The sequence below is a fragment of the Myotis brandtii genome, unplaced genomic scaffold, assembly GCF_000412655.1.
Source record: "Myotis brandtii unplaced genomic scaffold, ASM41265v1 scaffold13, whole genome shotgun sequence".
NCBI lineage: Eukaryota > Metazoa > Chordata > Mammalia > Chiroptera > Vespertilionidae > Myotis > Myotis brandtii.
The window spans coordinates 5844475-5870330 of record NW_005354595.1 but is presented as its reverse complement, the minus strand read 5'-3'; the positions used below and the strand labels follow the sequence as shown (position 1 = coordinate 5870330).

The window sequence follows — 25856 nt, the reverse complement described above, 5'->3', positions numbered from 1 at the left end:
AAAGAAAGTCTTTTTTGCATCGAATTGTGACTGTCAATAAAAAGTGCATTTATTTTGAGAATCCCAAATGCACAAAATCATGGGTTGATCCAGGTCAACCATCAACATCGACTGCAAGGCCAAATCGCTTCGGAAAGAAGACAATGCTCTGTGGTTGGTGGGATCAGAAAGGTGTGGTGTATTATGAGGTGAAACCATTAATACTGATGGCTACCAACAACAAATAATCAATTTGAACCATGCTTTGATTGTAAAATGACCAGAATGGGCCAGAAGACACAGCAAAGTAATTTTGCTTCATGATGACGCACCATCACACACTTCAAAACCAGTTAAAGACACGTTAAAAGATCTTGCCTGGGAAGTATTAACCCACCCGCTGTATTCACCAGACCTTGCTCCTTCAGATTACCACTTGTTCCAATTGATGGCACATGCACTTTCTGAGCAGCACTTCAAAACATACGAAGAAGTGGAAAAATTGGGTCTCTGAATGGTTTGCCTCAAAACAAGAAAAGTTCTATTGGGACAGTATCTACAAATTACCTGAAAGATGGGGAAAATATGGAGCTAGCGATGGACATTACTTTGAGTAAAGCACTTTTGATGTTTCTCTTGAAATTTTCGTGTTTTCTGTGATTACAAAATCCGCATTATTAACCAGTACACCTGGTGTATATTTCAAGGACCTGAAGAAAGACCATATGGCTGCAGCCTGCCTGGGGAAGAGTGTGATGTCAAAAAGAGAGATAAATAAAGGCCAGATGATGTAGCATTTGTATATCATGGTGAAGAAGTGAAATTTTGTGTCACTGCTGAGATTAACCTTAAAAAGAAAGCATGCAGGGCTACTTTTGAGTTTACATATGACATATTTTTCTTTGTGTCTTGGCTTCTAGAATATTAGAAAGGGAATATTAGTGGAGTCAAAATATTTTAGGTGCTTGTCCTACAAATTCTCATCTATAATAACTAAATTTTACATATAGGTGATATAATTTAAACCAATTATAAGGAAAGTAAATATAACTATTGGAAAGTAAATATAACTTAATACACTATATATATCTTTTTGGTAAATAAGAGTATACATAATATAATGTATACAAAATAATGAAAGCTCTTTATTCCTGACTGAATTCTAGAATAGAAATAGAAAGTTTTGTTTTTCCAAAAAGTATGTTTTTTTTTATCTTATTAGTATAATGACTTGATGAAGAAGAAGAGAATTGTAGAAAATGACAAATCCAAAATACTTGCAACTATAGAAGACCTTGACCAGAAGAAAAACCAAGCCCTGAACATTGCTTGGCAAAAGGTATTTGAACCCAAACTAGTATCATTTATTCTGTGTGAGGCAAAGATGACGAATACTGGCAATAGGTTATACTCTAAGTTGAACTGGAAATGGCTGGTTTGTGTTTGGAGGAGGTATCGCTCATACTAAATTAAAACCTCATAGACCTCAGTCATTTTGTCCTAAAGGACTTGACTACCAATTTGCAAAGGTAAGTGTGTGTCATCCCATCATTCTCTCTTAGTCTACTTCTCTGGTTCCTAGGTTATAATAATTCCTAATTCTTTATTACCCTGTTAAAGGGGACACTATTTGTCCTATTTCCTTCCCATGAGATCACAGGCTCTTATATTTGGAAGGAACCTCAGATACTGCCCGCTCACCCTCTGCTCGAGATTGGAGCAGTATTATTTTCTCATCGGGAATCTGATTGTTGGAAAGCTCTCCCTGGGCTCCTTCAATTCTACCCTCCCTTGTTCTTCTTGCCCAAACTCAGAGGTCAAATGTTAGCTCTAAGAATGTTTCCATGGTAAGATTTGCACATTCCTTACCACTTACAAATTAATAAGTATTAGTTAACACGTATTAAAAAGTAACTTAATTTTAAATGAATTATCTTAAAACAATTCCATAACTTTGGCAGTTATTATCCCTACTTAATACATGAAGAAACCAAAGCTTACAAAGATGAAATAGCCTACAAAGATCATATAGCCAAAAGGTAGAAAAACTGGGATTTTTTTTTTTTCTAAATTAGTACCTAAGTTAAAACTGCCTTTTATGCCTAACTACTATCACCCTTGTTCTTTAACAACTGGGCAGTAAACAAGGAAGTCTGATATTCTCTTTTACTGGACTCTTTACTTTAAAAATCCCAATTATCATTTTTGTTTTATGACAACTTTGGAAGATTTCAAGGATTCTCATTTATTTCCACTTCCCTGTAGATTATTATTTAGCATGTGTACAGTTGCTCTTAAAATATACAATCTTAGTAAATCTACATTCAGGAGCACTGCTGTGTCTAAGATTTCCTTATTACTAAAAATACTCATGAGAAATATATTTGCCTTTATTTGAATTTGGAGATTTCCCTAGAGAACCTGAGTGTCAAGACCGTGTGTGTGAGTGTATACACCCTCAAATTTGTCTGAACTCTCTAAGGTTATTAGTCATGTCTTTGAGAACAGATGGCCGAATTCTCAAATCATTAAGTGTGTATGCACAAAAATTACCCAATTATAAGCTACCCTATTGGCCCTAAATCTCTGTAATCTCCTACTGTGCCTTGATGAAGATAAGCCAAACAGCTTCTTTAGCCTCTTTCTCTTGAATTCAAATGCTATTCCCACCCCTTGCCACCTCAACTTTGTTGGCTATGAGAAGAAGCATAGAAAGAACCATTCAACACTTTGAGCAGATCTGGTGGTTTGATTTCATGCCTCTTTCTCCTAGAGCCACCCTGATCATCCTAGGTTTTTTAAGGTTAGCTGATAATCACAGGGCCATCTTACCATACCATTCAACAGAAAACAAGTTTTATAAGAGAACATTTTGTGGCAAAAAGAGATTTTGTTTTATTTTTGCTTCTCTAACCACAAGTTGAATCTCCTATTATGTACAGTCGTGTGTCTGAGGATTCCTGTATGATGGCCCACAAAACTACCAAAACTTCAGGGTAGAGTTGAGGTATAGCCTCTAGGTCCCTCTGGAAGTTAGAACAGGTAATAAACTTTCTGTAAAGGGACATATAATATTTTTTTGTGTGTGTGAGCGCCAAATAGTCTCTGTTGCAACTACTAGACTCCATTGTTTTAGTGCTTGCAGCCATAGAAAATACATAATTGAATGGGCATTGCTAGATTTGTCACATGGGCCATAATTTGCCAACCCTAGTTAGAGTAACAGCAAAATGCATTGTTGGGTTACATATACACCTGTCAATATTTGATATTTTAGGAAACTATGGTATTTTAATATCTTTTTTTTTTCCAGGTGAACAAGGACTTTGGGTCTATTTTTTCTACTCTTTTGCCTGGTGCTAATGCTATGCTTGCACCACCAGAGGGGCAAACCGTGTTGGACGGTCTGGAGTTCAAGGTTGCCTTAGGAAATACTTGGAAAGAAAACCTAACTGAACTTAGTGGTGGTCAGAGGTGAGTAATCCCTTAGGTACATTATAATTACTAATTACTCTTATTTTATTATTGCCCATCATCTCATTGTCTACCACTTATTTCAGTTTGCATCATTTAACTCTCTTTGCGTATAGAATTCAAGGAGCCTATTATGTAAGACTACCTGCCAGCTGTGAGTTTGACATGCTTGAACTATACATTTTAGTTAAAACATTTAATTAAAATGGTAGGCAAAAATGTAAGAATAATCAATTAGAAACGTAGATAAAATAGATGAAAAACAATTATTTTCAGATATTAGAAAATGAGTAGTCCGGAATATGTACCTGAGAGAAAGTGCTGTTTCCCACCTTAAAAGCCCCACCTTTACCCCAGCTTTCTTCCTGGAGCAATTTCTGGAATGCAGATGCAGTGAGAGAAATCCACACAAAGCCCAGTAGTCTCACTAAATTCAGGAAACAAGGATTAGAATTAAGTCTGTATTATCCCTGAACTGAAGGCTACTATAGAGGCACCTTACCAAAGTTCATTGCAGGCCTTGAAGAATAAAGCTGATCTGCATGTAACTTAATTGGTCCTCAGAACGAGGTCCAACACTCTTTAAAGAAAGACAACAAAACTGAGACTCTGAACAACACAATAACAGTGTGCAGCATCTAATAAAAATTACTAGACAGATATTAAGAAAAAAATGTGATTCATACCCTAGAGAAAAAATCAGTGGAAACAGACCTAGTAATGATAGGTGATAAAACTAGCAGATTAGAAAGGTAAATAGTTACATTAACCATTTCCAAAAATTACAAAAAAAGAATGTGATGAGAGAAATGGAAACGTAAGGATTTGATCCCAGTAGAACTGTACAGGTTTAAGGATGTTCTGAGGTGAAAGGAAAATGGTACCCGATAGAAAGTGAGACCTCCATAAAAGAATGGGGTTCAGGGAAGTTTCTCCCAGCCTTTCTTGGTGATTCAGACAGTCAGTACCAGGAGAAATTGATACGGTCATATGGCCTGACTCTTACCTGCAGAGAACCAAGTAATTAAAACTTCCTAAGACAAAATTGTGATTGAATGTTTACATAATTGAAGATGGTTGGTTATTAATATTTCTCCCGCAGGAGGTATAGTCCATAGTCCTTGAATTATTCTCACATGCCCCATAATGCCATCTTATGTACATGGAAAATACTAAGAAAGACCTGTTAATTTCCTTATGAAATCCTTTGTCATTTTTATTAAAATAGCAAGCCCTATTTTTCATTAATAAAATTCATAATTTTTTTCTATTGCCTGTCAACCAAAATTGAATTCCACAGTTTAGATCAGGGGTCCTCAAACTTTTTAAACAGGGGGCCAGTTCACTGTCCCTCAGACCGTTGGAGGGCCGGACTATAGTTTAAAAAAAAACTATGAACAAATTCCTATGCACACCGCACATATCTTATTTTGAAGTAAAAAAACAAAACGGGAACAAATACAATATTTGTATTTGCATGTGGCTCGCGGGCCGTAGTTTGAGGACCCCTGGTTTAGATCCTAGTCATCTGATTTTGCCAAAGTCCTAGAAAATATTTTGAGGAAAATATAAAATGCATGTTTATTTTGTTATTGGGACCTAAAAATTATTTCCATAATTAAGATGAGAATAAAATTATTTGTAACAATACCACTATTCAGCAAAGTAGTTTAACTCCTGGTGTGGGTTTTTTGTTTTTCTAAAACTCAATGCCTTAAACATTTGGCACAGAGGAAGCAAACGGAAAATAATTTTAGGTTGTTAGAATGACCTCAGCTACCTGCCATAGAGGCACATTTCACTCTGTTACTTGTTTTTTATTGTACCATTCATTCATTTTCTTTGCTAGACATTTTGATTTCACCTCCTAGACCCCCTCTGCTTGTGCACATTTTCCCCACTTGTTTCTTAATAAATATCTATTGGAATACAGTAAGCATTAAAGTGACAATTCATTTTAGTGCTGCATATAGGAGATATTTGATATTATAGAAAAAGTGTGTTACACATTCTCTTGTAATTTTCTAATGTTGAATAATTATATTTTTAAATATAAAATACAAATTAAAATACAAATTATTAAAATACAAATTATTACAGTTCTTTATACCAGATTAGAATGAAAATAGCTACCAGTTAAAGGGAATGGTTAGCTAGAAGAGGACTTTAAAAGAGCTGCAGAATCTAAGAGTGGGTGTCACAATAAATTTTAAATAGGAGAATATATATATAGAGAGATTTATTACAAGGAATTGGCTCATTTTATTGTGGAGGCTGAGAAGTCCCACCGTTTGCTGTTTGCAAACTAGAGACCCAAGAAAGCCAGTGGTATTTCAGTCTGAGCGTGAAGACCTGAGAACCAGGAGCAGCCAGGGCAGAAATATTCATGTCCCAACTCAAGTAATCAGCAGGGAGGGAAGAATTCTTTCCTCTACCTTTTTACTATTCAGGCCTTTAGCGGACTGACTACTGTCCACCCACATTGTGGTGGGCAGGCTGCTTTACTGAGTTCCCATTCAAATGCTAATTTCATCCAGAAATGATGTTTAGCCAGACATCTGGGCATCCTGTGATTCAATAAAGTTGACAGAATTAACCATCCCATAAGGATTGCTTAAACCTCTGGCACTGTGAAGTACTTAGAGTAATGGGCCATAATCTATTCAACGTACTCAAATAGTGCCAATAAAAAAATGGATAGAGTTTGTGTGTGCACATGTATGCATACATAGTAAAAGTTTGAAAGAGGGCACCTAAGCTAGTTACACTATTACCAAGACAGTAGCTGTTACTTAACAAGTGTATATAGCCCTCACTCATCTGCCACCTAGGCATCTAATTCAGTTGTGGAAGGAAATAAACTATTAACACTTAGTATGTTTTCTTAAAGATAGGTGCCGAATATGATATCCTAATTATTTGGAAAGAAGAATATACCAGTAAACCTGTTCTAAAAATGAAACTCACTGGGGAAAGGAAAAAATGAAAGGCTTAAAATTAAAGACATTTTGATACAAGTGTTGAAGTTTGAAACTTAAGGTTCTTTTTTTCTGTGACTATCTCTTAGCTAAAATCTGTACTTTTCATAATGCCAGGGTTCTTGTTCCAGCATCTAGAAGGGTTCAGCAATCTGGAGAAGGGCTGTGTGTAACTTAATAAAAGAGTCCAGAGATGAACCATAATTTTGAAAGGCATTTGGGGGTCAGAGGAGCCTAGCTAAAGAAACTAAGATCTCCTCCTCTCAGGACCCCATGCTTTTTATTAACACAAATTGTCCTGAGGCGAGGCAGAGCTATACACATCAAAGGGTCAGGTTTCATTTACAGAGTCCAGTGTCAGATTGGAAGAATTTGCCTACGGCTGTTCAGGTGTTTGGCCAGTAGGAGGCAATAACATGTAGATTAAGATGCCCTGAGGTGTCTGGCAGCAAGCAGTCATCCCTTTTGCAGTGGTTCTCAACCTTCCTAATGCGGTGACCCTTTAATACAGTTCCTCATATTGTGGTGACCCCCAATCTCATTGTTACAAATTGAACATAATTAAAGCATAGTGATTAATCACAAAAACAATATGTAATTATACATGTGTTTTCTGATGGTCTGAGGCAATCCCTGTGAAAGGGTGGTTCGACCCCCAAAGGGGTCGCAACCCATAGGTTGAGAACCGATGCTTTTCAGGTTTGGGGAAATGCCTTTAGCCATTCCCAACAGGTGACAACATATGTGACTCAGCCCTTGTTGAGTCCCCAAGTTTCATCAACCTTTCGATGAAACTCTTGCAATTATGACATGCTGGAACTGGCTTCTGGCATCATAATAAGAGCATAGCAGATTTGCTTCAGTTCTTTGGTAAAAAGTGGTAAAAATCAAGTTTTGACAGCTTTCTGTACACTTTTCTTAGGTCATTGGTGGCTTTGTCATTAATATTGTCCATGCTCCTCTTCAAACCTGCTCCAATTTACATCCTGGATGAGGTCGATGCAGCCTTGGATCTTTCTCACACCCAGAACATTGGGCAGATGCTGCGTACTCATTTCACACATTCTCAGGTAAGAACCAGACAGAATGTCTTCATTTTTAAAAAGGATAAAGAAAGTCTGAGTATTAGTATTTGTTTTTCTAAAACTATTCTTTAGTAGTGGTCACCATTAATTAGATATTTAAGATTGAGGAATACTAAAGCATTGTATATTTCTTTAAATATTTATTAATATTCAGATAGGTTTAGAATGAAAGAGTTGAGTTTGGTCTCTTATTAAAGAAAAAGCCAGACATTACAATTGTTGTAGCATGAAGGAGAATCTAATATTTTCCTAGTTAGGAATTAATTTAGGTTTAAATGTAATTATTTTTCTAGATAGCTGCCAGAGGTGCAGTCAGAACAAACATGTTTCAGAGATGTATACCTAGGTATCAGAACATCATGTGGCACTTGGTAGGGTACTCTTTATTTCTCCTGGCTAGACAGTAGAGGCAGCCCCTTTAAGTTAAGAACTGTTTGTGTTGAACTGCAGCTGCCAAATATGGTTTATAGATCATGCATTATACAACTCGGGTCTTCACTTACCATAGTTATCATAGACTATTTATTATGGCAGTTATTTGCAGACAACAGTGAATTGGTACCTATTAATCATACAAATATAAATGTTCCATTTGAGCTCATGGAAATGCTGTAGGAACTTCAGACCTTGGTAGTATTAAAATATTTCACTAGGGCATTTAGAGCTAACAACAAAATAGTTGTCAGCTACAGAAGACCAACAAGCTGTCAAGCAGCAGGAAATGTAAACCTGGATAATGAAGCCATCAAGGTAAAATTAAGAGACTCTTAAAACGAATATGAAAAGCTAGAATAAGCTTAGATGTCTAATATTATAACTAGTTGCTACCTACATTTGAGGGTATGAGTTTAAAGAATCAAAATATCTCCAAATAATTATTTAACCTCATTAGTTTTAAAAAGTGAACTTCTTTAAGAATAAGAATATAATAAAAAGTATCTTTTATGCTTTTTTCCATTTCCCTTTAGTTCATTGTGGTGTCCCTAAAGGAAGGTATGTTCAACAATGCAAACGTCCTTTTCAAAACCAAGTTTGTGGATGGTGTTTCTACAGTAGCCAGATTTACTCAATGTCAGAATGGAAAGGTCCCAAAGGAAACCAAGGCCAAGGCAAAAGGACCCAAGTGATCACACGTGGAAGTTAAAAGTATGAATTCACTTCTTTACCTTGACCTGCTTTTTAAACAGACTTTTTAAGAACCTGGGATTTATCTCATTTGTTTATATAAAGATTTAATGTTTTTTATTACTTGATCCATATTTTCTCTTCCCTTATATAATCACTTATAAATGAACATGATTTCTCTTTTCTTAATTAGTTTAACTATGGTCCAATTACTGTGATTGTGATTTTATGCATGTCATCAATTATTTTTCTTACACAAGTCTTGTAGAGTAGGAAGCCTGAGATACCTGTTTGGTGGGAAATTCCATTTGTAAAAGCAAAAATACAAAGAAACAGGTAAAATTAGATTATGGGATAAATATAGCTGATAATCAGCTTTTAGTTTAATTCCTAAGATAATATTAATGTATTTTCTATTGCTAATAAAGTCATTAGGTAAGGAAGAATTAAAAAGCAAGGAGCTGGACCAACAACGGGAACACAGAGCAAGGTGTTAGGCACATTCTGAGCTATTTGTGGTTAGTTCCTTGAGAACACAATGCTAGATCCCTGATTCAGACTCAAATGACAGAAATCAAGACCTATTTCCCATTTTGTGATGTTTGAATATCATGTTTCTAGATGCTCAGTAATTGATCTGTACATGCATACATTTTTTAAAAATCTTTATAAATATTTCCGTAGGAGTTTAGGAGAAAGGTATGTTGCTTGCTGTTCTCTGGTGCAAGTTTATCTGAAGTCTCCAATACTTCTGTCAGCCTTTTCATAATCTAATCAATAACAATCTATTGGTGGATGTGAATGTAGCAAAGCCAACAGACCAAATAAAATTTACCTTTTTCTTCAGTCTAAGATATTTGTAAGTAAATTAGATCCATCTGTTTAACCAAAAGAGCTCAAAATTTGATTGTTTCTTAGTGTCTTCTACTCTCCAGTTCAAAAGATTGTGCTGACAAACAACCTAAGAATAGTTGTTAGTGTCTCCAAACTCTGAATCTTGAAAGCTCTGACATGATCTCATCTGATCTTGGGTATATTATTTTGATCCCACATCCCTTCATATTTCAGTTCTAATTCCTTTGTTTTTCCTTTCCCTAATATATGCTCATACTTCTTGGCCATGGGTTTAATATTTTTCATTCTTCATTTTTATACATATGTGAGGATGTCAGATAGCATCCAGGTAACTGATATTATGGGATACCTTGAAAAGGATTGAATCTGGAATTAGTCCTGACTACTGTGGGAGGCTAGGGGAGTACTAGTAAATGCTGAGTTACAGGAAGCCCAATATCACATAGAACAGACATAAGGACATTTTTATTTTCTCTCAAATGCATTGCAAATTATTTGCCAAAACAGTTTACACTGTCACAATATAGTATACCTGTTGGCCACAGCCTAGTCAGCAAGGCTGTTAATTTTAATACTTATAACTTACTAGTTATAAAATGGCACTTCATTGTTATTTAACTAGTATTGTGTAAATAACCCGTGGGGTGAGTATTGTTGCCATGTGTACTAATTTTCTTTCCTTTGCTACAAATTATCTGTTTGCTTTCCTAATTTTTGTCATTTGCTCTTTGATGAAAATCTTCAAACATTAAATTTTTATAAGTAATGTTGTTATTCTTTGATTAGAGGGAGGACATTAAGTGGGATGGGGACATTATTTCATACCTCCACAATAATATGAGTAACTAATATGAGTAACTAATATTTATTGAGCTCTATCTATACATAAGACACTATTCTCACATGCACATATTTTCATTTTTAATCCATTAATGACCCAGTGGAGTCTGTACTGTTGTTGTCAGGATTATATAATTGAGGAAACTGAATTGAGCAGAGAAGTTAAACTTGCCCACAGTGATAACACAGTTTAGTGGCAGAGCCAAGATACAAATGCTGGCAGTTGGTCTCCAGAATCTATGAGGTACTACTGCCTGACAGCTTGAACATTTGTATTTGTACGTAATACATTTAAAAGGTACCTACATGAGCAGGATGTACAACATGTGAATTATCTAGAGGAAGAATCTCAGACGTTTGAAGACAGTTTTTTAGTTTTAGCATTTCAAGTACACTAACAACAAATGCAAAAGAACAGACTTGAGAATCCCTCTTCCAATGTGGTGGGGTTCCCACAGTCATGTCAGCTTCAGTCAGGGCAGCTTTATTTCTTTTTTATCATGTAACTTCTTTATAGCCCGTTACTATTACGAATTAGCTTGCTTAATTTCTTTAATATTAAACCAGCCTTGTGTCCTTGGAATAACCCCCACTTGCTCCTATTGTCTAGTTCTTTTTATGTATTGCTGGATTCAATTTGCTAATAATTTGGTCATGACACTTACGTTTTCATGAGTGGCATTGGTCTGTAGGCTTTTTTTTTTCTTACGGCCTTTATTTGGTTCCAGGGTAATGAATTGGGAAATGTTTTTAATTTTTTGGAGTGTATTTAACTTTCAATTACAATGGGGGTTTTCCAGGTAGTTTTTCTTAACTGATTGTTAGTTTAATTTTGTTATGGTCAGGGTATATCATTTTAATTTTTAAAAAATTAGAAAGAAAATGATAGATTTAAATGCTTCTCTTAGAAAACAATGAGGTACAAGTTCAGTGGTCTAAGGTTCTACTTTAAGCTATATCTTTAAGGTAAGAACAAAGTAAACCCAAATTAAATAGATGGAAATAAAATAAAGGGTAGACATCAGCAACATGTAAAACAAAAACAGTGGGGAGAAAAAAAATCAATGAAACCAACATCTAGTTCTCAAAAGAGCAACAAAATTGGAATATTTCTAATTTGACCAAGTAAACCAGAGAGATTAGAAATCAGTGGTATCAGGAATGAAATTAGAGTTGCCACTATGGATCCTTACCTAAAGGATACAAAATCATGACCATTTTTTATGCCAATAAATTCAATAATTTGGACAAGATTGAAAAACTATTAGAAAAATAAAACTCACCAAAACTGGCACAAGGATATAGAAAACCTGAATAGCCTCACATCTGTTAATGCAGTTGAAAATTATCTTCCCACAAAGAGAACTCCAATATTATATGGTTTTACTTGTAAATTTTACCATTCAAGGAAGAAATAACATCAGTGTTACACAAAGTCTTATAGAAAACAGATGGAGAGGGAATACCTCCAACTTGTTTTGTGAGACCAGTGTTACTCTAATATAAAAACTTGACAAAGACATTACAAAACAAAATTATAGGGCTGTAGTCCGCAAACAAAAATTCTGAAAATATTAGCAAATTGAATCTAACATCATCTATAAAAGATAAGCCATTTTCAAGTTGTTTTCAACAGATGGTACTGACAGATATTTACACAGAGAAACTAACACTGACCCTTCACACACATGTAAAGGCATCACAGCACAAACTGCTGGTAGCACCGTGCCGTTTTCATGGTTGTGTATCCGAATATTTTTGAATGGCAGTTTCACTTCAGAGTGTCTGATGGAACTGTACAAATTATTTTTTATATCAACCTGCTGAGTACATGGCTTTAATAATTGGAATGACAAAATGGGAATTATGTATAAGCACTTGTGCATACCAAATCATGATGTGTATTTTGCAAAAATGCAATTATGTCACTTGGGGTCTGAAGTACCCACTTCTTTATTTTTCCCCACAGAATACCATTTTTACTTGAACATAAGACTAAGACAAATATGGTTATTAAGTCTATGGTATTTGGTAGACATTTCTCAAAACTGAACAAAGTCAGTCTGCCATAAGAACCTGACATATCTGTTGCAAGTAAGAAAATTGTAGCTTTCAAGTGAAAATTAGAATTTTGGCAAGCTTGTATTCATCATTGTGAACTTGACATCTTCTCAATACTTAAAAGACTTTTCTTGCCCTGGCGGTGTGGCTCAGTGGTTGAGCATCAGCCCATGCACCAGGAGGTTGCAGGTTTGACTTTTGGTCAGGGCACATGCCCAGGTTGTGTGCTCGATCCCCAGCAGGGGGTGTGCAGGAGGCAGCCGATAGCTGTTGATGTTTCTCTCTCCATGTTTCTATCTCTCCCTCTCTCATTCTCTCTAATAAAAACAGTTTTTTTAAAAAAATACTTTTCTCATAACTGGTAGTAATAATAACGGCGTTTTTAAATATTGTATTATAAAATGTGTTAATATTTTGAAGATCTGCATCACCTGGTGAATGGTATTTTCCACCCTCCAATGTGCAATGTTAGAAAATCCTGCCTGGGTGAAATAGCCATTATAAGTATAGTGAAGACCAATGGGTTTTAATGTTAGAGTATGAGAACTTTATTGGTATGGTTCAAATTCCACATTGCAACTAACGTTTAAGAAGCTATTGACTCATTTTGTTCTTAGTATCAAGAAAGAATATTAAATTATCTAATGCTATATATTCTCAACTACTCATTCTCAACTCTGGATGGGAAACTAGGAAGTGGCTGGGGCAGTGGGCAGGATTTAAACTCAGACTGGCTGAAGAGCCCGTACTCTTAGCCATTATAGCAAGCTCCGAGTTAGGTACACTCTTGGGGTTGTGCCTGGAGCCGAGATAGCATTCCCATTATGCCTTGCATAGACCCTGATCATGCATGGGTGGGAGCAAGGAGAGAGAGATTTAAATACATTGTAGAGAAAAAGGTTGCAGTTTAGTTCTAAGGCTCATGCTAGTGGATCATTTTATGCCAATCTGGTGAGATAGTATGGCAACTAATCCTTAAACTTCAGAATGGTAAGAAGCTGTCCTTTTCTTGCCTCCAGTTAAGGACCAGTGTTTTCTTCAACGAATTGAGGCTTTACATATCCTTACAAGACAATCTTTTTTATGTGGTTTATAAGATGAGCTTTGTTACTTGATGGCCACTAAGCATTTTCTAAAGTTCTCTCGAACTTCAAGCTCATTCTTGCTCCATTCTGTGTATTGGACCTAGTGCACATTACTACCTGTTCAAACAAAATGGCATTCTAAGCCCTCCAATTTCCCACTTTGTGGAGTCCCATTCTATCTTAACTAACTGCCTCTATGGAACCTATATTCCACTCATTCTGCAACAGTGGCCACTCTGAACACAGCTTTGTCTCTACAGTCAATGCGAAAGTCACTCTATTCCATTCCTAGCAACAGTGTGCCCATCCTTTAAGGATCTACTCAAAAGTCACCACCTCTTTGCATAAGGCACCAAGTATTCCATAACAGTAGTAACTGAACATGTGTCTTAGTTCTAATAAACAGCTGAGTGTGTCTTTTTAGAGCCCATACCATAGCCTATTAATCCCTTCACCTCAAAGATTATTTGCTTAATAAATGAGCAGGATCATAAAAATTAAACATGGAACAGACCATGGTATTTAGTTCATGTATCACACTGGATTAGCAAACTGACTAGAAGGAGAATGTTTGACCTGAAAAGTCACTATTAGGATTTTGTCTTGTACCCGTGGTAGTAAAAGTCTCTCGGTAAAAATTTAAAAGCAAAGACCTCATACTGGAGATTTTTCCTCCAAAGAATTAAAGCAATCGATGTCCTATTATATACATTCTATCCAGTACTTCCTATTTTATTTTTATAGGCATGAAAATTATGTAAATTGTCTAAACTTGTGCTCCAAAGTTCAGGTTTTGATTTCACATCTTTCAAATTTAATCAAAGACAAAATTTTACTCCCTTGTATGCTCTTATTTCCTTTGTCTAAGGTTAATTGACAGATGTGGGTTTCGTCGGGGCTCTCTATTCTGTTCCATTGATCTATATGTATGTCTTTTTATGCCAGTACTATGCTGTTTTGATTACTACGGCCTTGTATAGTTGGATATCAGGTAGTGTGAAACCTCCAACTTTGTTCCTTCTCAAAATTGCAGAAGCTATTCAGGTTATTTGTGGCTCCATAAATTTTTTTTGAATTATTTGTTCTAGTTCTGTGAAATACACCAGTGGTATTTTGATACAAATTGTGTTCAATTTACAGATTGCTTTGGGTAGTATGGACATTTTAGTGTTATTAATTCTTCCTATTAATGAGGATGGCATATCCTTCCATTTATTTGTATCTTCAGTTTCTTCAGTATCTTATAATTTTTTGAGTACAGGTCTTTTACCTCCCTGGTTAAATTTATTCCCAGGGTGTGTGTGTGTGGGTGTGTGTGTGTTCTGTGTCACTAATCATCAAAGAAATGCAAATTAAAATGATAATGAGACATCACCTCACATCTGTCAAAATGACTACCATCAATAAATCAGCAAACGAGTGTTGGTGAGGATGTGGAGAAAAGGGAACCCTGTGCACTGTTGATGGGAATGCAGATTGATACAGCTACTGCAGAAAACAGTATGGAGGTTCCTCAAAAAATTAAAAAGAACTGCCTATAACCCAGCAATTCCACTTCTGGGTTATGTATCTGAAAAAACCCACAACACTAATTTGAAAAAATATATGCACTCCTATGTTCATTGCAGTGTCATTTACAATAGCCAAGACATGAAGGCAATCCCAAGTACCCATCAATAGATTAGTGGTACATTTACACAATGGAGTATTGCTCAACCATAAAAAAAAATGAAGTCTTACCATTTGAGACAGAATGGATGGATCTAGAGGGTCTTGTACTCAATAAACTAAGTCAGAGAAAGACAGATACCATATTTCACTTATATGTGGAATCTAAAGGACAAACGAACAAAATTGAAACAAACTCAGACACAGAGCAGACTGGTGGTTGCTGTAGGGGAAGAGTATTGAGGGACTGAGTGAAAGAGGTGAAGGGATTAAGAAACACAAATTGGCAGTTACAGAACAGTCACGGGGATGTAAAGTACAGCGTAGGGAATACAGTCAATAATATTTCAGTGACTATGGTGCCAGGTGGGTACTATCGAGGGGAACACTTGGTAAAGTATATGATTGTCTAACCACTATTCTGTACACCTGAAACCAATACAAAATGATATTGAAAGTAAACTAATTGAAAAAAAACATGTAAGTCCCTTAGTAATTTAGATATAGAACTTTGCTGTATTGCCTATTTCTTAGGATTAAAAATTCAAGGCAGATGTTAATTTGAAGGAAAAAAAATTTAAGTTTTCTACCCTGAGATTGCTTCCAGCTCAGCACAAGGAAGCAGGTGTTAAACACATCCTGATTACCTCTGCTTTTGGGGACTAGAAAGAACATGAGTAATTTACTTTTATAAATAATTCCAATACCCTAAGCCACATCTTCCACTTCCTCTCTCACATAATTCCCATCAGGCCTAAATGGACCAGAGGTGCACTGAGCTGCTCATCTGCGGCCCTTGCTATTCCCTGGTGGGTTCTACTGAAAAATGCAGGCCACAAAGTGTGGACTGAGATAAAAAGAGAAAACAAGCACACATGACTTGACAGTTCTATCTCTTCCCTGATTTTAACAAAGGAGCTGTTATTCTCCTAGATGAGAAAACACAGGCTCAGAGAAGGCAATTTCCTCCCTCAGTTAAGGTGCAACAGAATCAGAATTTGAATGTGCCTAATCCCAACGTTCATAATCTTTCAACTTCAGTTGTTTCTAAAACATTATTTAACAACATAAAAACTATTTAAAAGAAACGTGCTTTCCACACAAGATTGACTCTAATATGTATAACATAAACTTCAAAATGAACTTTTGCCTTCCATTCCAATAAAATTTTAAAATAGAAAATACAAAGTACAAACAACTACAAAACAATGTTTTGCTTAATGTGCCTTCCATTCCAATAAAATTTTAAAATAGAAAATACCAAGTAAGTACAAACAACTACAAAACAATGTTTTGCTTAATAACACTTACCTAATTATGCCAGTAGAGGGTGGAATAAAATTGTTTGGAGTGAGACTATGATAGGTGCAGCAGAGCAGGCTCATTGGAGTTTAGCATGTCCATGTGAACCAGGGGATGACTCATTTGCCCCCTCATTCCTCACTGTACCCCGCTCTAAAACTTTGTACAGCACGGCATAGTGTCAGTCTTCATAACACACCGTGTGCATATTAACACCTGTTTCATGGCACAATGCATTAAAATACAGCTGCTTCATGCTACAGGGATTGTTATACAAGTATAAACTGCAGGGTTTAAGAGGCAAGTTGCTGAAATGAACCCCAAATATGCTGGTCTTCCTTTTTAATGTTACCAAAATAAAAGCACAAAATTCAAAGTATCTAGAAGACATTATGACTCCTGAGAATGTATCCTGATTCCTCCCCAGAGATGCTCCAACTGCAGTTTGAAAAGGACCACAATAGAGCATACTGGAGCTACTTTTGCATGATTTGGACAGAGGGTCGTCATTCTCTGGCAAAGGCCAGGTTCCTTCAGTGGCGCATTCTGACTGGTATCTCTCATCTGTTCCTCTGTGCTTTGTGTGAAGTTCCTCCCCCTCCCTGGAAGGGGACAGCTTCAGGACTCGGTTAATTTGGATCTAAGGAAAAGTAGCTGGAATAGCTCTCTCACTTTGGGTCTAATTTTTAATTTCTAAAGTCCTGTAAGAATGCCAAAGGTAATGTAACTTGTGGCAGATGTTTTTGCAGAGAAGGCTCATTACGGCACCTGTAACCAAACCCCTGCGGTTTGTTTGTAAAGCATAGCTGAAGGCAGGAAGGTTCTGATTACTTCTCTGCAAGAGTAGGAAGGGAATGAACCCTTACTGGCAGCAAAGGCAATAAATGCCATTCCAGAAAAGAGGGAAGGGCATGCATAAAGCATGGAACGATTTCCATAACTGTCATTTTAAATGTAAATGCACTGTATATTAAATGTACATGGATATTAAATAGAAAGAACACTGAATGTTGGAGAACTGAGAATATTTCTATCCCTGGCATATAGAGTGGGTAAATGGAATCAAGAAATAAAACTGGAGGATGTGGAGAAAAGAGAACCCTTGTGTACTATTAGTGGGGCTATATATTGGTTTTCCACTATGGAAAACATAATTTGGAGTTCCCTCAAAAAATTAAAAATAGAACTACCATATGATCCAGCAGTTTCATTTCTACGTACTTGTTTGAAGAAATGAAAACACTAAACTCAAAAATATATGCACTCCCATGTTCAATGCAGCATTATTTACATGAAAACAGCCAAGATATGAAAACAACCTCAGTGTCCATCAATAGACAATTGGATAAAGAAGATGTGGTATATATATCCAATGGAATATTTTTCAGCCATTAAAAGAAGAAAATCTTGCAATTTGTGACAACATGGGTGGATGTTGGGCGCAATATGCTAAGTGAAATATAAAAAAATAAATACTGTATGATCTCACTTATACATTCAATCTAAAATAGATAAACCAACAAGACAAAAAACCCTGAGCTCATAGTTACAGGAGAGCAGACTGAGGGTTGTCAGAGATGAGGGGTGGGGGATGGGTGAACGGGGTCAGAAGGTCCAAACTTCCAGTTAGAAAAAAAGTCAAGAGGATGTAATGTACAGCATGGTGACTATACTTAATAATACTGTTTTACATATTTGCAAATTGTTGAGATGTTAAAAGTTCTCATCACAAGAAATTTTGTAACTGTGTATGGTGATTAATATTAACTAGACCTATTATGATCATTTCATGATATATTACAAATATTAAGTCATGTTGTATACCTGAAACTAACACAATATTATCTCAATTATACCTCAATTTTAAAAAAGTTCAGAGTTAGGACTGGATTGAGAAAAGTCTACTTGACTTTAAACTGTCCTCTTACATCTGACTTTAATGAATAATTGATTTTAGAAAAAACTTATCAGAAATCAGAAGAATGAAATTGAAACTCCATCCTGAAATATAAAAGGAAAATGATCAAACAGGAGAAAAACAATGTGATAAAAATTATTAATATGTGGACGTGAACCCATCGTCCTACCTTGAAAATTTAGCACAATTCTAAGAAGAGCAATAACCAGAAACAAAGTGTTCCTGAATGGGGAGAAAAATGCTGCAAAAGCAGGTAAAAGATGTTCCTGAATTTTAGGCAAAATTGGTGGAATAGGAGCCAAACCTTATCTAGGCCTGATGTGTTTTTGATAAAAAGACACTACCTATAACTAAATTAAAATGGTGTTACATTCAAACTCGAATTCGTGGTGTGAACATGGTCAGTTTCCTAACGTTTCAATCCCAGGCACACTAAGAAAACCTACCACACCTCCTGGTGCCTCCTGCTTTCTGGGAACTACAGATATGACTGAACCCAAGAGGGGAATGAAGTTAGACCAGATGCTTAACCTCAAGAGCGAGTTTAGGTAACTGTCAGAATCAACAAGTCGCTTTAAGTCCCCGGCCTCAGGCACTCTCCTTCCTTCTCCCTCTGAACTAGTGGCAGGTCTTACTGACAAACCTGATTCTCAGTTTTCGCCTGGCCTCTTTTTGGTCTCTAATCACGGGCATGTTCTGGTAGGTCCTTTGCTAATATTTCTACAGGAAGATTTCCCCCAAAACAGTTTATTCCCCAAAGCCCTGTTCCCAACCCATTCCCAGGCCCAGCCTTAGTTTCCAGCACCACAGCCCTGGCCACTCCTGCTTGTCTGGGAAGAAAATATGGAACCTATACATTTAGCTAAAAATATTCTAACAAGCATTTTGACTCAAATTTTTTCTTTCTTTAAAAGAACAAGTTCAGAAGAATAATGCCATGTACACATTTTTGGTGTAGATTATGTGTTTGGAATATACACTTCTAAGAAATAAGTGCCTGAATAACTTGCATATACCTTTAAATCGTTTTTTATTACATAATTTTAAATTATATCTATAATCTAAAACATACACTTTTAAATACTTATATAAATGTATAGATAATTTAAATTATATTCCATAACATGGCATGTATTTGCATCCATTTCAGTACATACATATGCTAAATGTACACATATATGCTATAACCATGAAGCAATGTATTTACATTTAAATGACAATTGTGGAAATTGTTCATAATATATTGTAAGAGGAAAGATAATGTATCAAAGACATGTGCCTTTTAAAAAAGAAATTGTATATATACATACCATATATGTAGAGTGTATTTTTGTGTGTATAAAATAGAAAAAAAATCAAAAATCAATATTTTTAGCCAATCTAATAAGTGTGGATCTTTTTATTATTTCCCGATATTGTAGTTGTAAATAACTGCAGTGAACATCACTGTAGCTAAATCTTTGCACACATTTTTTTCAATGCCTGTTACATGATAGGTATCTAATAAGGGTCAAATGAAAAATTTCAAAACAGTTATAAATTTTAATTGTAAACATATAATTCTGCCTTTGATAAAAATCTTTCCAATACTGAAAATATATTAAATAGAATAAATTTTATTACTTTGGTTGTTGCTATGACCTTGTAACTCTGTCTTTTGTCTATTTCCATTGCTCACACTACTTCCATTATCCTTCTAAAATACAGATCTGATCATGTCATTCTTTTCAAACTGTATTTATTCTCTATTGTCCACAAACTAAACACGGACAGTTATATTTAACTGCAGTCCATACTGCCTGGCTCCGTCTCCACCACACCACCCCTTCACCCCCACTCGGGGTGCTCCATCCACTGCATGACAGACACATTCAGTCACACCCCCGCTGCCCGCAGATCTTCTTCCTGATGAGCCTTCACTCTTTAAAGCCCAACTTAAGCAGCACTTTCTCCGTCATGCATTTATTTCTTCATGCACGCAGGCTTTGGAACACTCCTCTATTATAGCCCTCATGACTCTAAACTTTTTATTTCTGTTTTCCAAAACAGACCAACTACTTCAGATCAAGAACAAAATTTTCATCTGTTTTAGTGCCTTAATGACAATTAGTAAATTTTCTTTGGGTTTAGAATGAAGTAACGACAATGCTTCACACACTTCTCACCACTGTTAGACCTTCACATTCAGTGATCAATCAAATACTACTCTACTCTAAAGAGCATCACTGGTGGTCACGTGAATTTGGCATTTACAAAGTCTATTTTTGGCAAAGAGACAACACCACAACTACTGTAGTTCCAAGCAAAATGAAATAAAAATGTAGCCTCTATAACATGGCTTCACTGTGTCTTTGCTCAGGCTCTGTACTACTGTTTGTGTGGATGGGAGGTAAGTCTACAAACACATGAACAAACAAAACCCACAATATTGGGAAAATATGGCCCATCATAACCTCAGCGTGTTGTAAAGGGAGAGAATGAACATTTTATCCAGGGCAGCATAGTTTATGTAGACGGGTTTTAGTGCATTGTCTGGTCATTACATAACTTACTCTTGTCCTCTAGACTTCTCACTTCCGTGAGCTTTCCTGATCCATGAAAAGTTCTAGTAACCTTGACCTGCTCTGAATTTTCTCACCCCAGGAAGTCAGGTCAAGATGAACTTTAAATGACATTGGTGAATATGTTTCATGGCCTGCCTCAGCACTAGAGAGCAGAAACATTGATATGTGTGAGAACATTTGACATGGCTAGAAAGGGCTGCTGAATGAGGCATACTGGAGACAGTAGAAGTGTTCAGGAGGGACAGGGCCTAAAAAAATATGACCCTGAAACAATGAATCTTGAGAGCACTAGGGTGGAACAGTCCTTATCCTGTCACCTGGAGATGCCACTTAGGCAGCTATGGACACAGCAAGAAAAACCCAGGCATGCTGGAACACTGCACTTGCAAGGGTAACATGGAAGTGCCTCATCATAGAGCACTGGGTAGCATTTTATAAAATCATGACTGGGTTTGGCTAAAAGGCAAGATTCATCATCTATGAATGCTTCTCCAGCTGTTTGCCCCATGACAAATCAGGAACAATTTATCCAGCCACTCTAAACAGCTCTTACCAGTCTTCCTCAACCATGTAGCTTTCTCCTCCCCAAACTTGTTCCCTGTAAGAGTTATAACCCCCTTTTCCAAATCCTGGGTATTTCTGACTCAGCCCTTTATATCTTGTTAAATATAATAAAGAAAAGTACAAAAATCATAAGAGCACAGCTAAGAGTGAACACACCTACCTAAGTGGCTAGGAGCTGTGTTGGCCCCAGAATACCTGTAGGAAGGGTTAGGAGGGGAAATACTGGAAAGGGGATGTCACTTGAAGTTGCACTTACATAGCTTCATTCCCAAGAAAGCAAAACATGAGGAAAATAAGACATTTGGGGGGGGGAGGGAGGGGCCCTAGCAGCCTGACTCTGTACCTAGTTCATCAGTATCCCTAGTGCACATTCTAGTTAGCCTATAACAGTGATGGCGAACCTTTTGAGCTCAGCGTGTCAGCATTTTGAAAAACCCTAACTTAACTCTGGTGCCGTGTCACATATAGAAATTTTTTGATATTTGCAACCATAGTAAAACAAAGACTTATATTTTTGATATTTATTTTATATATTTAAATGCCATTTAACAAAGAAAAATCAACCAAAAAAATGAGTTCGCGTGTCACCTCTGACAAGCGTGTCATAGGTTCGCCATCACTGCCTTAGACAGTGGTTCCTTTAGGTGTGGTCTCATGGCCCCCATCCCAACACATAGGGCTTTTTGCAAAGCCTGCGAAAGGTCTGGAAGTCTGATCCATATTTGGGGGACAAAGAAACCAAAGGGTATAAAGAGAAAACTTCCTCCATATTGGCTTGCTTAGGATTTGGAAACAGGCTCCCGTAAGTCATAGTTCATATTGGCTTGCTCAGGATTTGGAAACAGGCTCCCCTAAGTCATAGTACTAGTACATCTGGAAATAAATGTGTTTTTCCTGTATCTCCAAGTACTCCTGTGTGTATTTTCCGGTCGCCTGGTAAATTCTGTAACAAACATGGATAGTAAATAACAAAGCAACTCAGTCCTAGGAACTGGGCCAAGGAGGGAGTAAACTGTAGCAGAAATGCCATTAATTGACAATAGGTGAATTTGATAATCACACACTATGGTGGTAGTATGGAGAAACAATAATACATTATAGCCATTAAAAACTACAAATTACTATGCCTGTCAGTTTTAGATATCGTATCCTCCCTTAATCTTGGCATCCTGTAAGAGGGTGGGTGCTAGTCTGATTTTATAGCAGAGGAGCTACAGAACAAACGTGAAACAACTTGCTTAGAATGACTGCTAGCATGAGGCAGAATAGAGAAAGCTTTTTAATTTAAATTTCATCATCAGGACTAAAACAGTTATGGGAATTTGAAAAGGTAGAAATTCATAGGAGGCATGCCAATTATTAGAAGTTAAGTAGTTCTTTTTATTATGAAAACAATTTAATTTAGTGCATCATCAAGGGATAGTATTATGGCCAATGTCCTTGCTTGTTATAATACATTAATAATTTTTAGGTTGTGCATAGGGCATATAAGTGCTATTTTATGATTTATGAGGTTATATAGATGTTAAAACCATTTTTGCTATAAAGCAATTTATTCTCAAAAAGGATTAAAATCCTTAACATTTAAGGAGTCATTTCACTTAGGAAGAAAAATAATACAGAAAAATTAACAGATCTTTACTCGTTTTAGTAGACATGTCAAACACTTGCATTTATTCATAAATAGGTCAAATGGGCCATTTGTGAAACAAAACACTTACAGTTCTTATCATGTCAAAGAGTGGTGAAATCATTTAACACACGAAAGAAAGGAAACTGCAGGATAATTCAAAACCATCCAACTAAATAAAAATGGTCTAATAAAAACTATTGAATGTTCTTAAGTGTTTTTAAGTTTCTTACATGTCATGACTCCGATTTATCAGAACAGGAATGACTTAGTAAGATTTAACACTCTTGTGAGGGCCACAATAATTTATTTCTAAGTTTTTCAAACTTCAATTTTGGGGGTTCAAATTCCAAGTAAAATGGAGTAAACACATTCTGCCCTATCCCACTTATTAAAACTAAAAATCCTGGACAAAACACAGAGAGGCACTATCCGAGGACTCTGAGAAATGAAAACTTGAGGAATAACCAGGACAGCCTTGCAACCCCTGTTTTGTTTCGTTTTCCTTCCATGACCCCTCCATGGTTTCAGGGCATCCTAAACCTGCAGTTAGGGGCGAAACAGTCACAAGATCCTTTTCTGGACAGAAGATGTAGAATAGCTGTAGAGGAAATCCCAGTCTTAATAAAAGTCATCAGCCCTGCGCTACACAAGCCCTGGTCATGAGGCTGCCCTGCCATAGCTTGGACAGCAGTAGTGGCCACTCAGGAACCTAACACTGTGAGATCAAATCCTTCTTTCTGACCAAAAAGGACTCAGAAAAGAAGCCCTGTGACCCAAAAAGTGTGGGACAATTCAGGTTATTTCTCTCTCTTTTTTTCCTCTCATCACGCTGCTGCTGAGGTAGACCCAGTTATAGGAAGTGGATGACAGGACAGGACATTAAAATGTAAGGGTAACGGCCAAAGGATCTCCTGGAGACAGAGTGTGGGGGGAACCTCAGAGAGGAGGGATCTCTAGTAACAGATCCCCAAACCTGTGTACAAGACCCAGGCTCACCTTCCGAACTGCACAAGCATGGAACTGACCGGATGTGTGCTGTCGCTCAGACAGCATTGCATGAACTTGGAAAACTAAACCAACAGCTGAGCTGCAGCCTACAAAAGGTTAAGACTTGCTTCTGAACAAAATGAGGTGGGCTGCTGCTAAAATGAAATGTCAACATTCTCTGAAGAATGGAATAATCTCACAACATAATATTCAAAAAGTTCTGGATACAGTTGAAAAGTACTTTATATAGAAAGTACTAGAAAAATATCAATAAAGTTTACAGGTGCTAACTCTGAGATAATTCTGAGGCGGAACTATCAAACAATTTAAAGCAGAAATTATAACCATATTCCATGAAGGACAAATATTCTTGAAATGAATGGGAAGATATGTTCTCAGCAAAGAAGTAGAAGCTATGAAAAAGAAAATGGAAATTTTAGAACTGGAAAATATAATACAATTTTTGAAAAATCACTTAAATAGTTCACTTGCAAAATGGATATGACATAGGAACGAATCGATTAACTTGAAGATAGACTGTTTACAGTTTTCTATCTAAAAATTAAAAAATTGGTAAAATGAACAAAGATTCAAGGACCCGATGGGACCGTATTGAAAAGTTAATATTCATGTCGGTGGAGTTCCAGAAAGAAAAAAGAAAAATGCTAAAAAAATTATTTTAAGAAACTGCTTAAAATTTCCAAAATTTGGAGCAAAACAACTGAACAGATACAAGACATTTGGTGAAATCTAGGATAAATGCAAAAACAAACAAACAAGATAAATCATGATCAAACTACTGGAAACTAAAAATGAAGAAATAAATCTTGCAATCAGCCAGAGGAAAACAACACATCACATATAGGGGAACACCAGTTTGGATGACCTCAGATTTTTCATCAGAAACCATGAGGGGCATCAAACAGTGGGGAAAATATTTCTGAAGTGCTAAGAGAAAAAAATTGTCTACTGAGAATTCTCCATCCAGAGAAAATAGCCTTCAGAAACGAAGGAGAATTAGGACATTCTAAGATGAAATAAAGCAGGGAATTTGTCTCCAGCGACCTCCTCTAAAGGACATTGTGCGGGCAGAAGGATGGGATCAGAGGGCCACTAGGAACGTCAGAATGAAGGAGGAACATGGAAACAGTAAATAGATATACAAAATAAACATTACTTTCTCCTTCGGTTCTTTAAAACCTATATGGCTATGGAAAACAAAAATTATAAAATTGTCTGAGGGGATTTTCAGTGAATCTTTGTGATTTTGAATATATATATATATCTTCCCAAAGCACCACACCCAACCATCTTGTCAGCCCCCAAGCCTTTCTTACCCATAATGAAAAATACAAAAGACACAAATGAAGTAAAGAGCATGTTTAATGGGGATACTGTTACATTTGATAGGAAAAATGAAAATAAAAGCTTTTAATTTCATTTAGAACCTTGGTATGTCTAAAAACAAGTAAGAACTGAATTTGTCTCTTTGTCTACTATTGAATAAAACTCAAATTTTAAGAGGCTAGGTACTTTTACACTGCTCCTTTTGCCTAATCTTTCTTTATTTAATTACTTTCTTGTTCATGTCCTATTCCCTCTGTCCCTCTCCCCCTCACCTCTTCCCTATTCCTGTCATGTGTAATACATAGGACAACTACAAAGTAAAGGAGGTGGAGTAAAGAGACTTATATAGCCATAACAATTTTACATTTCAGTTGAAGGGATAAAATACTAG

General features: G+C 36.3%; 1 protein-coding gene across 1 annotated transcript in view; it reads left to right on the top strand.

Moving 5' to 3' along the window:
* The window catches only part of SMC2 (structural maintenance of chromosomes 2), a 54543-nt gene extending 44281 nt beyond the window's left edge, over positions 1-10262 (top strand). Inside the window, exons 22-25 of the mRNA XM_014534445.1 lie at positions 1202-1318; positions 3293-3453; positions 7354-7501; positions 8485-10262. Of these exons, the coding sequence (XP_014389931.1) occupies positions 1202-1318; positions 3293-3453; positions 7354-7501; positions 8485-8643 (585 nt within the window). The 3' untranslated portion in view covers positions 8644-10262. The remainder of the gene's footprint in view (positions 1-1201; positions 1319-3292; positions 3454-7353; positions 7502-8484) is intronic.
* Positions 10263-25856: the final 15594 nt, after the last annotated feature.